Genomic DNA, 15902 nt, shown 5'->3' with positions numbered 1-15902 from the left:
CCTCCACCCCTTTCCTGTCTGAACACAGATGTGATGTCTGGAGCTGCAGCAGTCCCTGATGCCACGAGGCCGGGGCATCTCTGAGATGCTGAGCCTGTACCGGGGAGCCACCTGCCTTCCGACATCCGGTTATGTGAGAAAAATAAACCCCGCTTTGTCTGAGCCACAATAAGGCAGGTTTTCCGTTTCCCATGGCCGGCCACATGCCCATCTGATACACAAGTGCTGGGCACCACAGTCCCCTAAGGTGCTCAAGCTGCTGGGTACTCGATTCTAAACTGTCCTCAGTCAGCTTATAAAAAGGGACAGTACCACGGGGAGGTGTCCCTCAGGGTGTGTCCAGCTCCCCTCTGAGCCACACTGACCCTTCGTCTCTCCGAGTTCCAGCCCGCGCTGGGCCAGGCTCCCTGGTGTCCGCCTGAGGGAGGCAGCACAGCCACGTCTCGGAGAGGAGAGGAGAGGAGACAGGTGAGTGAGGGCAGGTGACAGATGGCATTAAATGACAAGTTTGAAAGGTTGGTGTTGTGGGCTGAATTGCATTTCCCACAACCCATCAGCTGAAGCCCTACTATGTGGTACCGTAGAACGTGACTGCATTTGAAGAGAGGGTCTTCAAATAGATGATTAAGTTAAAATAGGGTCACGAAGGTGGGCTTGATCCAATAGGACTGGAGGCCATATACAAAAGGGGACATTTGGAGGTAGACACATGTAGAGAAAAGATGATGTGAAGACACAGGGAGAAGATGGCCATCTGCACACCAAGGAGCGAGGCTCCGGAGGACGTGCAATGGCCAACCGGCCTCTAGAACTGAGACGATAGATCAGGGGTCCTCAAACTTTTTAAACAGGGGGCCAGTTCACTGTCCCTCAGACCGTTGGAGGGCTGGACTATAGTTTAAAAAAAAACTATGAACAAATTCCTATGCACACTGCACATATCTTGTTTTGAAGTAAAAAAACAAAACAGCAAAAACACCCGCATGTGGCCCATGGGCCGTAGTCTGAGGACGCCTGCGATAGATAATTCCTGCCGGTTACGCCCAGTCTACGGGGTTCGTCATGGCAACATTAGCAAACTCATACAGTTGGTGTTTGTCCTGAGGGCACTGGGGAGCTTCTGAAGGGTTTCAAAAGGGGACCCGAGGTATACAACTGTGACAGAATCTACACTAATAAAACAGAAACATGCAAATTAACCATCACTCCGCTACACCACCAGCCAATCAGGAGCAATTATGCAAATTAACCCAATAAATATGGCGGCGGCCACTGAGCTGGAGCCAGCAGGAGGCTTGGGTTGCCCCCGGTGATGGAGGAAGCCAAGCTTTCCCCCAGCCCTGGTCGGCCCTGGCCTCCACTCAAGGCTACAAAGTTTCAATTATAGAAGATAAATAAATCCCAGATACCTGCTTCCAGCCGGCCCTGGCCTCCGCTCAAGGAGGCGCTGAAGAAAAAGAAAGAAAAGAAAAAAAGGAGGGGCTGGGAGCCTGGATTGCCCGGGGGCGTGGCCAGCCTGAAAACAGCTCTTAGCTCCTCACCCAGGTTGGCCACACTCCAATGGGGTGAGGGTCCCTGCTGGGGGGCTTTGCCAGCCTTCAAACAGCCATCAGCCCCTCACCCCATCAGTGGGGGTCAGTTGGAGGTGATCAGGACAGCGGGGGGGGGGCAGTTTGGAGTGAGCAGGCCAGCAGGGGGGCAGTTGGGGGTGAGCAGGCTGGCAGGGGAGGCAGTTGGGGGTGAGCACACTGGCATGGGGGGCAGTTGAGGGTGATCAGGCTGGCGGGAGGGCATTTGGGGGCGAGCAGGCCGGTGACGGGGGCAGTTGGGGGCGAGCAGGCTGGCAGGCAGGCAGGCAGGTGAGCGGTTAGGAGCCAGCAGTCCCAGATTGCGAGAGGGATGTCCGACTGCCGGTTTAGGCCTGATCCCTGTAAACTGGCAGTAGGACATCCTTCGAGGGGTCCCAGATTGGAGAGGGTGCAGGCCGGGCTGAGGGACAACCCCCCCCCCCCCCACACACACACACATGAATTTCATACACCGGGTCTCTAATAAATATAATAAAGACTAAACAAACAGCACGGAACATCTGAGATTGGAGGCGGAAGGGAGTTCTTCCTGATGGCAGATGGAAGAAGGGAGCCCGTGTGTTTTATAAATAAATGAAGGCCACTGCTCACACACCCACTGATCCCCTCTGGAGTCACAGAGGGGCGCACGGTGTCGGGAAACACCCAGGAAGTGTGGGGCCAGAGGCCAGGGGCCAGGACCAGCCTGGTGCTCCTGACATCCTCGGCGATGGAAACGTGTCGCTGGGTGAAGCGAGGTTGGAAGGCTCCGTGCAGGGGGAAGGCTCACCCATTGGAGGGAATGGGACGCGTTACGGGAAGATGACGGGAAACCCACTTGAGTGATGGAGGCTGTCAAATCGGTCAGTGCGGGGTCAGCCGCCCCGGCCAAGGCTCAAAAGCCATTCATTCAGGAGGGAGCCTGCACTCCCGGTGACATTTAGCTCTTCATACAGCGAGCCCGGAGCCAGCAAATCCCTCCAAAGGGCGCCTCAAGCCCACACAACCTCATTAGCAGCAAATGAACAAATCTCTCATCTCCAGGAGACGGACGCCGCCCTTTGGGAAAGACGACTGCGCACACAGTCAGGGCTTCCAGGGCGAGCATCGTGTTTCAGAATTCTAAACACGGCTCCTGCGTCAGTACCAGCTCCCTTTCCAGGCTCCGGGAAGCGAGGCCACTTGTCAGAGTCCCCGGCTTGAGCCAGCGTTCCAGCTCAGCTCTGACAGACTCGAGCTGAGGCTCTCCGACGGGCATGCTACAGACAGATGAGCTCGTCGCTTTCCCCAAGAGCAACCACGGACTCTGCGTCCCTGCTTAGCAGACAGGGACCGCACACGCTTCCGCCGCCCCTGCCCCTGCCCCTGCCCCTGCCCCTGCCCCTGCTCCATGACTGACTCTGTGCCTGCCACAGGGCCTTTGTGTCTGCTGCCCCTTTCGTCTATGGTGTTCTTCCCCCCAGATCTTCACATGATCAAAGAAAGCAGCCCTCCCCTCCCAGGCCATTGCACTATTCTCCCGCACAGAGCAATGATGGCTGCTGAAACACCGTGTTTGCTCATTGTTTGCATGTCCGCGTGTCCCCCTATGGAACTGTCAGCTCTGTGGCATCATGAACCTTGTCCAGCTGTTGGTCACACACAGCTGCCTAGAACAGTGCTGGGCAGCGGCCATAAACGTGTACTGTCCACCTCAAAATCCTGCTGGGCATTTTCTGAGAGCTACCATTACCACGAAGGCCAGCAACTTAAAAGATCAAAACGATTCCTAAAGTCTATTTTTAAGCGGGGCGGGGGGCGGGGGGGAGAAATACCCAAGTCAAATGTTTCTGAACACTCATGCCCGGCCGGCGTGGCTCAGTGGTTGAGCGTCGACCTATGAACCAGGAGGTCACGGTTCCATTCCCGGTCAGGGCACCTGCCCGGGTTGCAGGCTCGATCCCCAGTCAGGGGTGTGCAGGAGGCAGCCAGTCCATGATTCTCTCTCATCATTGATGTTTCTAGCTCTCTCTCCCTCTCCCTCTTCTCTGAAATCCATAAAAATATATTTTAAAAAAATGTTTCTGAACATTCAAACTGATAAAGGCATGTGTAAAATCGAACCCCTGCTTAATTCCGCAGCCGGTTTGTTGCAGTCTGGGCCCTAAATTGGTTAGTCTGCTATTAATCAACTATTTCTTTCACCCCGTAAATTGACATGCAGATGTGGAAGTCTGGCATGTGGAATGAGACGACTAATAATACGTTCGCGTTCGGAAATGATCACCACGCCTAGCCAGGCGGCGTGGCCCGGCATTACCAAGCGTGCAATCCCTGCCCAGCTGCACCAGGGCCTTCCTTCGAGGGGCGTAAAGGACTATCATCCTATTACTCTGCGCCACTTTCCGCTACTGCGTGCGCACACTGCCTCCACGATTCCATGAATTTTAATTAACTCCCCGTTTATTCGGCTCCCACCCTCCGGCTCCTGAAGCGGAGGGGCCGCTGCCAATCCAAAAAGGGCGGCTTTGAAGCAAACTTCTCGGAACGCTCTCCCCAAGGTCTCCTCCTCCCTCCCTGGAAGGGCGTTGGGCCCCGTTCCGTCCAAGTTCACTCAGAGCGCGCACTTCGCCCCGGACTCTCCGCTGGCCCAGCATCAGAGGGGTCAGGAGACAGTGCCGGGTGGACTGGGAGGGCTGGAGGGGGTGCAGCACGTGCAATGGCCCTGTGTCAGCAATCGGTCTGGCGTGCTGGAGAGACAGGAAGAAGGGCTGGAGAGGACGAGCAGGAAGACGGGGGCAGGGGGGTGTCTGAGAAGCAGGCATCAGCCAGACGCAGGGCCTCCCAGGCTCGCACTAAGAGACGCGTTTGTCTGAAGCAGCGAGCACGCGATCTACTCCGTGCTTGATGCCATCGGCGGCTGCTCCGCAGACAGGGCCGTCTCCTCCTCCTCTCTCCCTCCTCATTGCACTGGGCAGCGATCACCAAGCCTCTACCACGCGCTGAGCACGGAGCCAGGCGCCGATGGGACGGGGATGATAAGGACCAGTCCCGACCTCTCGGGAGCCTGGCAGTCTGATGGCGGAGGCAGACACTGCTCAGCCACATGTGCTGTGAAGGCTGGCGAGGCTGCCCCCCGACACGTCCCTCCAGGGGGGCCCCGAACCTTTCCAGGGCCCCCCGGCCAGCGCCGCACGACCTGGTTTCAAGACTTGCTGTGAACCTGCAGCCATTCGGACAATCTGGTGCCTGGACAGGAGGTAAGGCCAACAGAACAGGACCCAGAAGACGGCCCACTCTGCAAGGCACCTGACTTTCCATGTGGACCCCAGAGCGAGCCGCTAAGCAGAGGACATCTTCTCAAGAAACGGATATCCAGACACCAAACACGTGAACCTCCACCCTTACTTCACATCATGCAAAAAGTGTAAGGCAAAGCGAACGACGGAACTACACCTGTCAGCTAATCCACAAAGCGTTTACAAAGGGACACAGGAAAACAGCGTGGTGACTTGAGTATGTCTTCCTGAGCCAAGTTTTCTTCTACCAGGCGCATAAAGCAATAGCCTGAAAGGAGAAACTCGAAACATTAGACCTCATCCACACGGGAAACATCTGTGCACGGGACCTACACTAAGAAAAGTGAACAGGAGGACCGCAGCTTCGTAGAGAATCGTCTCATATCTGACAAAGGACCGGCATCCAGACATACAGCCCACACTCAATGATTATAAAGCAGCCCAGCCAGCATGGCTCAGTGGTTGAGCATCGACCTATGAACCAGGAGGTCAGGGTTCGATTCCCGGTCAGGGGCACAGGCACGAGTTGAGGACTCAAGTCCCAGTGTGGGGTGTGCAGGAGGCAGCCGATCCATGATTCTCTCTCATCATTGATGCTTCTATCTCTCTCCCTCTCCCCTCCTCTCTGAAATCAATAAAAATATATTGTTAAAATAAAATTAATTATAAATCAACCCAATTTTTAATGGCAAAAAGTTATGAATAAAAACTTCATAACTTTTTCATGAAGCACAATAAAAAAAATGTTCATCCCCACCCTGGCAGGTTTGGCTCTGTGGATAGAGCGTCGGCCTGAAGACTGAAGGGTCCCAGGTTCAATTCCGGTCAAAGGCATGTACCTTGGTTGCAGGTACATACCCAGTAGGGGGTGTGCAGGTGGCAGCTGATCAGTGTTTCTCTCTCATCGATGTTTCTAACTCTATCCCTCTCCCTTCCTCTCTGTAAAAATCAATAAAATATATTTAAAAAGAAAAAAAAAAAAGTTCAGCCCAGGCAGGTGTAGCTCAGTGGTTGAGCGTCAACCCAGGAACCAAGAGGTCACCGGTTCGATTCCTGATCAGGGCATATGCCCAGATTGCGGGCTCGATCCCCAGTGGGGGCGTGCAGGAGGCAGCCAATCAATGATTCTTTCTCCTCATTGATGTTTCTGTCTCCCTCTCCCTCTCCCTCTCCCTCTCTGAAATCAATAAAAATACATATTAAAAAAAAAAAAAGTTCATCCCCATTACTCGTCAGGGAAATGCTAGTGAGAACCATATTGAAATACAACGAAACACTCAGAATACCTAACGCGGGAAAGACCGGTAGCACCACGTGTTGGCGAGGATGCGCAGCAGACGGAGCCCTCAGTAGGAGCAGAACGCAGCGCAGCCACGTCGGAAAGCCTTTCGGCAGTTTCTGCACAAAACGAAACAGACGCCTGCTCTGTCGCAAGCAATTCCAGTCTCAGACATCAACCGCAGAGAAACGGAATCCTGTTCACAAAGAGCCTGCAGGTTTTCCGAGCAACGTCCACAAACAGCCAAACCTAGGAACAGCCCTGGAGTCCATCACGATGAAGCGGATTAACAAACCATGGTGTGTTCCGAGAACGGACGATTATTCATCAGCAACAGGAAACAAGTGCTGATACACAGCAAGGTGGACGAATCTCAAAAAACATCACGCAAAACGCAGATCATCATGGAGCCTCCCTCACACAAAGGAGTGCGGGGTGTAGGGCCCCATTTACATCGCGTTCTAGAACAGGCGCACCTGATCTATCGAGGGGGCAGGGGTGGGGGGACAGAGGGGCTCTGGCTGGAAAGGGTCAACAGGAGACTTTTGGATGAAGGTAATATTCTACATCTCAGAATATACTCACGTTACACAGGTGTCTGCAGTTCTCAAAACTCAACAAATGCAAACCTCAGATTTGTGCCTTTCACTGCGTGTGCTTTGACAGCAAAAGAAAAACTACAGACGAATCTCTTTGCTGAAACAATTGGGCTAAGTGTGCAGATATTTGCAATTTACTCTAAAATGCATGGGAGATCAGATGGATTGATGGATGAGTAGGACAGGTATTTCATAAAGTACGTCTAGTAAAATGTTCACTGCAGAATGCAGATGGCGGATATGGGTGTTGACTTTAACGTCCCTCCAACTTTGCCGGATGTTGGCAAATTATCATACTGAAGTGTTAGAAAATATTAAATCGACATCGAGTCAGCCCTGCCCTCCACAGAAAGGGCACGTTGTGAGGTCCGCATGTGGTACCCCCCAAACCCACCCCTGTGCACCCACACCTCCGGGCTCTTCTCCACCCGTCTTTCCCAGACGGGACTTCCCCTGTTGGTCTCCCTGCCTCCTGCCTGTGTCTGGGAGAGCCGCAGAGGCCGGCACCACATCTGGTTCACTGTTACAGTCTCAGAGCCTGGAACAGGACGCAGGGCAACATGGTCCTCTGTATGGTGGGTGGGGGGTGGATGGATGGAGGGATGGGAGAGGGAATACATGGATGAATGAGGGGAGGAATGAAGAAACCAACCTAAGCCGGTGTTGGGTCTGATCAAATCATTGAATCTACACCCCTCCCCTGGGAACCGACTTTCAGGCCACTTCACGATGGGCACTCCACGTGCTTAGACCACATTCCACTGGCTGAGACCACCCTCTCTCCCCTCCGGAGTTTCCCGGAATCCGGACCTGCACAGAGAGCTCTCCGCCCAGAAAGAGCCCGCCTGGGGTCCTTTAAAAGCCGCCGACTCCCCGCCTTTGGGGGCTGGTGCCATTTGGGGGCTCAGCCCATCTGGTACCCAGATGACCTCATAAACTCACAATCCCTCACCACTTCGGCCTCGTGGGTTCCTCCTTTGGTGACCCTAACAGCCGGCTAGCTTTGTATCATTTCCACACAAACCACCAATACCAGGGCAAGACACGGAATCCGAGAAAACCCTCCGTCAAGGCTCCTGTTAAACCCAGAGCCGTGTGGTTTTCCAGAAGAACAAGTGCCACGCAAGACCATGAACCCTGCCGAGCCTTACCCCACCCTTTATCCACAGGGACACGGCGCACACGGCGAGATGCTCTGGGAATTTAAAGGTACACCACAGCCCTGCCTGTCCCGGTGCCAGGCTTCTGTCCAAACCGAGGCCTTTCCATGCAAGAACCACACGGGCTACTACTCCTACCTCCTTCCCAACAGCACGCGGAGTTCACGTCTCCTCTCCCCCTCCCTGCCGCCTCGGAGGGCAGGTGCCTCAGCAGAGAGGGACGCCGTGCTGCCTGAGCCGGGGTTTGGTTCCGTGCTGGGAACGCCACTACATGACCTCATTTATTTACTTACCACCACGGCCCAACGTGGAAAACATGGACGCGTCCCTTTTCCTGCCCTGCACGCTCTGAAGGCCTTGCTGACTGACTTCCCAGCAGTGGCCACCACCCCGGGGAGACCCTTGTTTGCCGGAGGGCGGAGGGTGCGGTGTAAGGATGCGACGCTCCTGGGGAACACAGACTCGCCCTTGAACTCCCCTCTAACCCAGAGCCAACCCACAGGGCGGAGAGGAAGTGGCGACTCGGATGGAGAATCTGCTTCAGATAAATGAATAACCGTGGTCGACAGGCACAACAAAAGCCTTAAGAAAGAAAGAAAGAAAGCCCGGCCGGCGGGGCTCAGTGGCTGAGCGTCAACCTATGAACCAGGAGGTCACGGTTCGATTCCGGGTCAGGGCACATGCCGGGGTTGCGGGCTCGATCCTCAGTTTGGTGTGTGCAGGAGGCAGCCAATCAATGATTCTCTCTCATCATTGATGTTTCTCTCCTTCTCTCCCTCTTCCTCTCTCTAAAATCAATTAATATATATATATATATATATATATATATATATATATATATATATAATTTTTTTTTTTGTAAATAAAGAAAGCAAGTCTGCAGGATGCTACAACATGGATGCATTTTGAGGCTGTCACCCTAAGTGAGGTGAGCCGGTCACAGAAAGACAAACACTGCAGGATTACAGGTAAGTGAGGTGTGCAACACAGTCACCAGGGCCTGAGGGAGGGAGGGGGACATGGGAAGTCACTAGCGAAGGGGCATAGGGTTGGTCCAGCAAGACGAACAGGCTCAGGGGTCTGCTGCCCACCCCGCACCCACAGTCAGCACAGCACACTGTACGCTGGCAAGTTCATCAGGAGGGTAGGCCCCGTGCGAAGTATTCTTTCCAAATAATGTTTTAAAAATAACATGCCTGTGTGGCCCTGGCCAGTGTGGCTCAGTGGATAGAGCATTGGCCTGTGGACTGAAGGGTCCCGGGTTCGATTCCTGTCAACAGCACGCACCTTGGTTGCAGGCTCCTCCCAGGCCCGGGCCCTGGTCTGGGCACGTGCAGGAGGCAACCAATCGATGTGTTTCTCTCACATCAATGTTTCTCTCTGTCTTTCCCTCTCTCTTCCACGCTCCCTAAAAATTAATCCTCGGTGAGGATTCACAACAATAAAAAAACAAAATAAAAGGCCTGTGTGCGGGAAGGAGCCGATGTGGCCATCTCCTATGTCTGTGGGTTTTTTCCACTCCTTCATTTAGCCCCCAGAGGGAGAAGCAGCATTAGGGATCTTGAAATAATTACCCTTGTGATTCACCCAAACCGGGAAGTTAATTTTCAGGGTAAAATTACAGCGGGTCCAAAGGAAACCATTCCGACTTCCTTTCACATTTCCAAGGTGGCAAGTCCAAACCTTCCCTCCAACAGGGCCCAGTGACCGACAGAAAGCCAGGCGTACAAGCATGAGCCCAATGGTGGGAGGGCCTTGGACATTTTGAAGATGAAATTCTTTAAGAACCATCCTTCTTGCCCTGACCGGTGTGGCTCAGTGGATAGAGCATTGGCCTGTGGACTGAAGGGTCCCAGGTTCGATTCCGGTCAAGGGCATGTACCTTGGTTGCGGGCACATCCCCAGTAGGAGGTGTGCAGGAGGCAGCAGATCGATGTTTCTCTCTCATCGATGTTTCTAACTCTCTACCCCTTCCTCTCTGTAAAAATAAAAAATAAAAGAACATCCTTCTTACCTTTCCAAAGCTCCCTTTGCCGATGGCCCGCAGGATCTGAAAATGGTCAAAGTTGACTGCAAAAGAAAATGGGGGAGGAGGGAGAGAAAAAAAGGAACAAGTCAGACTGGCCAAACCTCGGATTCGTTCTCGAACGTTCTTACCTACGTACCTAACCGTGTACTCCGAGCGGCTTCTCGTTCCCACTGCGTTACCTTCCCCACGGCAGCACCCACCCGCATGGCCACTTGTTGGCATATTCCATCCGCCCCCGACGCATCGATCCGGCCGTGAGCGCCTCCCAGGGGGTGTGGAGGGGAAGAAATGGCAGATAACGGGGACACTCGCATCACCAAGTCCTTCTCTGCGCTGTGCCCTTCGCCAGGGGGCCTTCCGCCGCCTCGTCCCCCTGGCACTTAGTGTCAGCTTAGCTAGCCCTGCCTCCTGCATGGACACTGAACCCCACCTGCCGTGACCACGTCCTGGCCCCTCCGACATGGGTGCCGGCCTCAGACCTGGCAGCGGGGCGACGGGCAGGTGGGGATGCTGTGCCCACACTCTCCTCCTGGCACGGCCCTGTCTGGCGCCTGCCTTCACGCACGTTTCCCGAGGGGGTCCCCTCTCGCTCCGTCCAGCTCCCCGCTCCAGCCTGGCTCCCAGCCGAGTCCCTCAGCGCAGCCACACGTGGCCACGCCCTCAGCCCCACAGACCCCCGGCTTCCTTCCCCTGGGCCACGCGCTCCTTTCGGAAGCACCTGCCTGGCGTCCATGGCAGGGCCCCCTCTCACTGCCCACTCCTTTTGCACCCACAGCCTCCTCCTCCTCCCAACACCCACCCCCGGAGCCCATCCAGCCCGCACCCTAAACCTTCCTCTTCTCACGGGCACGGGGGCTCCCGCCCCCACCGATGCCACGGCTCTCGGAGGCGTCTCTGGTCTCCAGGCTGTGCCCACGGATCCCTGCCCACCTCACAGCGCCTCCTGGTGGCTTCCAGCCGCCCCCCCCCCCCCCCCCCCCGGCCCAGAGCGGGACCAGGAGGAGTGGCTCTCCGTGCATCTGACCGCACAGGCTCCAAGCCTGGAGCTCACCCCGGACTCCTCTCTCCCGGCCCATCTAGTCTCTCCCCCGTGACCCATCTAGGAAGGGGACTTCCACCCTCGCCAGGCAAGACACGCGAAGGCCACAGACGCCCAGGCACGCGGGGCTGCGTGTACTGGTCTGTCCTGAGCCCAGCGCCGAGGGCCAGCAGGTGGGTCCCACTGTCATTAACTGGTTACTCAGAGCAGGAGAGGAGCAAAGTGAAGGCCAGGCATCAGAGGGTGTACGGTCCCTGCCAAACCCTGGGGGCAGGTACCACACCGGGAAGATGCTGCCTGCCAATCACTCCTGGGGACTGAGATGATTGGCCAGGATGGGCGTGGCCACCCCAGTGGGAGGAAAGTTGGGATCTATAATCCCCAAGACGCTCGCTCTCCTGTGCTCGTGGTTTCCCTTGGCACAGGGGCTCATGGCTCTCGTTTGGCTCCCTGGCATAGTCCGGCGTGGCCGTGGCCAGGCCGACCGCACACACGATGGACCCTGGGCGGGAAGGAGCCTGATGCTGGAGGGGACCGGGCTCCCACGGACACGCTGGGCACTGGCGTGGCTCTAGCTGTTCTGCACGCCCCGCTCCACTTCTTCCATGACGGACTCAGGGAGATGGGACTGGGAAGCCCAGGGGCATGATGCCACGCAAATAAAGCGTTCTACCGTGTCTCACCGCCCGTGGGCCTCCGGACATGCTTATTCCAGCAGCACCCCAAGAACCCCACCCCCTCCTGCAACAGGGGGAGACGAGACATGTTCTTCTTGGGTAACAGCTGCCCCCGCAGCCCCACGGCACCCTGCTCACAGGCCTGTCCTGGCCCCTGCACACAGCCTCCCCCAAAGTTCAGGGGTCACCACACCCACATCCGCAGCCAAAGTTCAGCTGGAGATGCCCTCCGGCGCCGGCCAGGGTCCGCTCGGGCTGGCCGGGGCCACGGCAGGACCATGGTGGGACCATCGCTCAGCACGGATCTCCTGTGTCCCCAGCACAGCAGACAGCGCTGTGTGCCGAGCGGAGCCACACCCCACCCCCCTTCAGCCTCATTACAAACGGCTCTGTGTGCAGGTTGATGAATGTGTTTCATAAAACCCCAAGGGCTTTCTTCTCCCTCTGCACGTTCTCAGCAAACACAGCGACCCTCTGGCATTCGGGAAATCACGGCCCAATGCAGACAGAATGTTGTGCTGATAACCAGGACGGCAGCCCAGGTGGACGCTGGGAAAGGTGGCATCCGCGAGAAGGAGGGCGTCGAACATGTGTCTGAGAGGGCGTGTGTGACCCTAACATTCCTCAGCTGCACGTGTCTGAGAGGGCGTGTGTGACCCTAACATTCCTCAGCTGCACGTGTCTGAGGGGGCGTGTGTGACCCTAACATTCCTCAGCTGCACGTGTCTGAGAGGGCGTGTGTGACCCTAACATTCCTCAGCTGCACGTGTCTGAGGGGGCGTGTGTGACCCTAACATTCCTCAGCTGCACGTGTCTGAGGGGGCGTGTGTGGCCCTAACATTCCTCAGCTGCACGTGTCTGAGGGGGCGTGTGTGACCCTAACATTCCTCAGCTGCACGTGTCTGAGAGGGCGTGTGTGGCCCTAACATTCCTCAGCTGCACGTGTCTGAGGGGGCGTGTGTGACCCTAACATTCCTCAGCTGCACGTGTCTGAAGGGGCGTGTGTGGCCCTAACATTCCTCAGCTGCACGTGTCTGAGAGGGCGTGTGACCCTAACATTCCTCAGCTGCACGTGTCTGAGGGGGCGTGTGTGGCCCTAACATTCCTCAGCTGCACGTGTCTGAGGGGGCGTGTGTGACCCTAACATTCCTCAGCTGCACGTGTCTGAGGGGGCGTGTGTGGCCCTAACATTCCTCAGCTGCACGTGTCTGAGAGGGCGTGTGACCCTAACATTCCTCAGCTGCACGTGTCTGAGGGGGTGTGTGTGACCCTAACATTCCTCAGCTGCACGTGTCTGAGGGGGCGTGTGTGACCCTAACATTCCTCAGCTGCACGTGTCTGAGGGGGCGTGTGTGACCCTAACATTCCTCAGCTGCACGTGTCTGAGGGGGCGTGTGTGACCCTAACATTCCTCAGCTGCACGTGTCTGAGAGGGCGTGTGACCCTAACATTCCTCAGCTGCACGTGTCTGAGAGGGCGTGTGTGGCCCTAACATTCCTCAGCTGCACGTGTCTGAGGGGGCGTGTGTGACCCTAACATTCCTCAGCTGCACGTGTCTGAAGGGGCGTGTGTGGCCCTAACATTCCTCAGCTGCACGTGTCTGAGAGGGCGTGTGACCCTAACATTCCTCAGCTGCACGTGTCTGAGGGGGTGTGTGTGACCCTAACATTCCTCAGCTGCACGTGTCTGAGGGGGCGTGTGTGACCCTAACATTCCTCAGCTGCACGTGTCTGAGGGGGTGTGTGTGACCCTAACATTCCTCAGCTGCACGTGTCTGAGGGGGTGTGTGTGACCCTAACATTCCTCAGCTGCACGTGTCTGAGGGGGTGTGTGTGACCCTAACATTCCTCAGCTGCACGTGTCTGAGAGGGCGTGTGTGGCCCTAACATTCCTCAGCTGCACGTGTCTGAGGGGGCGTGTGTGACCCTAACATTCCTCAGCTGCACGTGTCTGAAGGGGCGTGTGTGGCCCTAACATTCCTCAGCTGCACGTGTCTGAGAGGGCGTGTGACCCTAACATTCCTCAGCTGCACGTGTCTGAGGGGGTGTGTGTGACCCTAACATTCCTCAGCTGCACGTGTCTGAGGGGGCGTGTGTGGCCCTAACATTCCTCAGCTGCACGTGTCTGAGGGGGTGTGTGTGACCCTAACATTCCTCAGCTGCACGTGTCTGAGGGGGTGTGTGTGACCCTAACATTCCTCAGCTGCACGTGTCTGAGGGGGTGTGTGTGACCCTAACATTCCTCAGCTGCACGTGTCTGAGAGGGCGTGTGTGGCCCTAACATTCCTCAGCTGCACGTGTCTGAGGGGGCGTGTGTGACCCTAACATTCCTCAGCTGCACGTGTCTGAAGGGGCGTGTGTGACCCTAACATTCCTCAGCTGCACGTGTCTGAGGGGGCGTGTGTGACCCTAACATTCCTCAGCTGCACGTGTCTGAGAGGGCGTGTGACCCTAACATTCCTCAGCTGCACGTGTCTGAGAGGGCGTGTGTGGCCCTAACATTCCTCAGCTGCACGTGTCTGAGGGGGCGTGTGTGACCCTAACATTCCTCAGCTGCACGTGTCTGAAGGGGCGTGTGTGGCCCTAACATTCCTCAGCTGCACGTGTCTGAGAGGGCGTGTGACCCTAACATTCCTCAGCTGCACGTGTCTGAGGGGGTGTGTGTGACCCTAACATTCCTCAGCTGCACGTGTCTGAGGGGGCGTGTGTGACCCTAACATTCCTCAGCTGCACGTGTCTGAGGGGGTGTGTGTGACCCTAACATTCCTCAGCTGCACGTGTCTGAGGGGGTGTGTGTGACCCTAACATTCCTCAGCTGCACGTGTCTGAGGGGGTGTGTGTGACCCTAACATTCCTCAGCTGCACGTGTCTGAGAGGGCGTGTGTGGCCCTAACATTCCTCAGCTGCACGTGTCTGAGGGGGCGTGTGTGACCCTAACATTCCTCAGCTGCACGTGTCTGAAGGGGCGTGTGTGGCCCTAACATTCCTCAGCTGCACGTGTCTGAGAGGGCGTGTGACCCTAACATTCCTCAGCTGCACGTGTCTGAGGGGGTGTGTGTGACCCTAACATTCCTCAGCTGCACGTGTCTGAGGGGGCGTGTGTGGCCCTAACATTCCTCAGCTGCACGTGTCTGAGGGGGTGTGTGTGACCCTAACATTCCTCAGCTGCACGTGTCTGAGGGGGTGTGTGTGACCCTAACATTCCTCAGCTGCACGTGTCTGAGGGGGTGTGTGTGACCCTAACATTCCTCAGCTGCACGTGTCTGAGAGGGCGTGTGTGGCCCTAACATTCCTCAGCTGCACGTGTCTGAGGGGGCGTGTGTGACCCTAACATTCCTCAGCTGCACGTGTCTGAAGGGGCGTGTGTGGCCCTAACATTCCTCAGCTGCACGTGTCTGAGAGGGCGTGTGACCCTAACATTCCTCAGCTGCACGTGTCTGAGGGGGCGTGTGTGACCCTAACATTCCTCAGCTGCACGTGTCTGAAGGGGCGTGTGTGGCCCTAACATTCCTCAGCTGCACGTGTCTGAGAGGGCGTGTGACCCTAACATTCCTCAGCTGCACGTGTCTGAGGGGGCGTGTGTGGCCCTAACATTCCTCAGCTGCACGTGTCTGAGGGGGCGTGTGTGACCCTAACATTCCTCAGCTGCACGTGTCTGAGGGGGCGTGTGTGGCCCTAACATTCCTCAGCTGCACGTGTCTGAGAGGGCGTGTGACCCTAACATTCCTCAGCTGCACGTGTCTGAGGGGGTGTGTGTGACCCTAACATTCCTCAGCTGCACGTGTCTGAGGGGGCGTGTGTGACCCTAACATTCCTCAGCTGCACGTGTCTGAGGGGGCGTGTGTGACCCTAACATTCCTCAGCTGCACGTGTCTGAGGGGGCGTGTGTGACCCTAACATTCCTCAGCTGCACGTGTCTGAGAGGGCGTGTGACCCTAACATTCCTCAGCTGCACGTGTCTGAGAGGGCGTGTGTGGCCCTAACATTCCTCAGCTGCACGTGTCTGAGGGGGCGTGTGTGACCCTAACATTCCTCAGCTGCACGTGTCTGAAGGGGCGTGTGTGGCCCTAACATTCCTCAGCTGCACGTGTCTGAGAGGGCGTGTGACCCTAACATTCCTCAGCTGCACGTGTCTGAGGGGGTGTGTGTGACCCTAACATTCCTCAGCTGCACGTGTCTGAGGGGGCGTGTGTGACCCTAACATTCCTCAGCTGCACGTGTCTGAGGGGGTGTGTGTGACCCTAACATTCCTCAGCTGCACGTGTCTGAGGGGG

The 15902-nt window shown here is 56.4% G+C and overlaps 1 protein-coding gene across 2 annotated transcripts in view; it reads right to left on the bottom strand.

Annotated features, from left to right (window-relative positions):
- Positions 1–15902, bottom strand: part of STK32B (serine/threonine kinase 32B) — a gene marked incomplete at both ends in the record, with an annotated part of 145438 nt that overhangs the window by 96201 nt on the left and 33335 nt on the right. For both annotated transcript variants that reach the window (XM_079781717.1, XM_079781718.1), the window contains one exon: positions 9899–9954. In XM_079781717.1, the coding sequence (XP_079637843.1) occupies positions 9899–9954 (56 nt within the window). The remainder of the gene's footprint in view (positions 1–9898; positions 9955–15902) is intronic.

Source organism: Cnephaeus nilssonii (genome assembly GCF_951640355.1).
Source record: "Cnephaeus nilssonii genome assembly, chromosome: 1".
Lineage (NCBI taxonomy): Eukaryota > Metazoa > Chordata > Mammalia > Chiroptera > Vespertilionidae > Cnephaeus > Cnephaeus nilssonii.
Note: the sequence above shows the minus strand (reverse complement) of the source record. Positions and strands in the feature narration are given on the sequence as shown.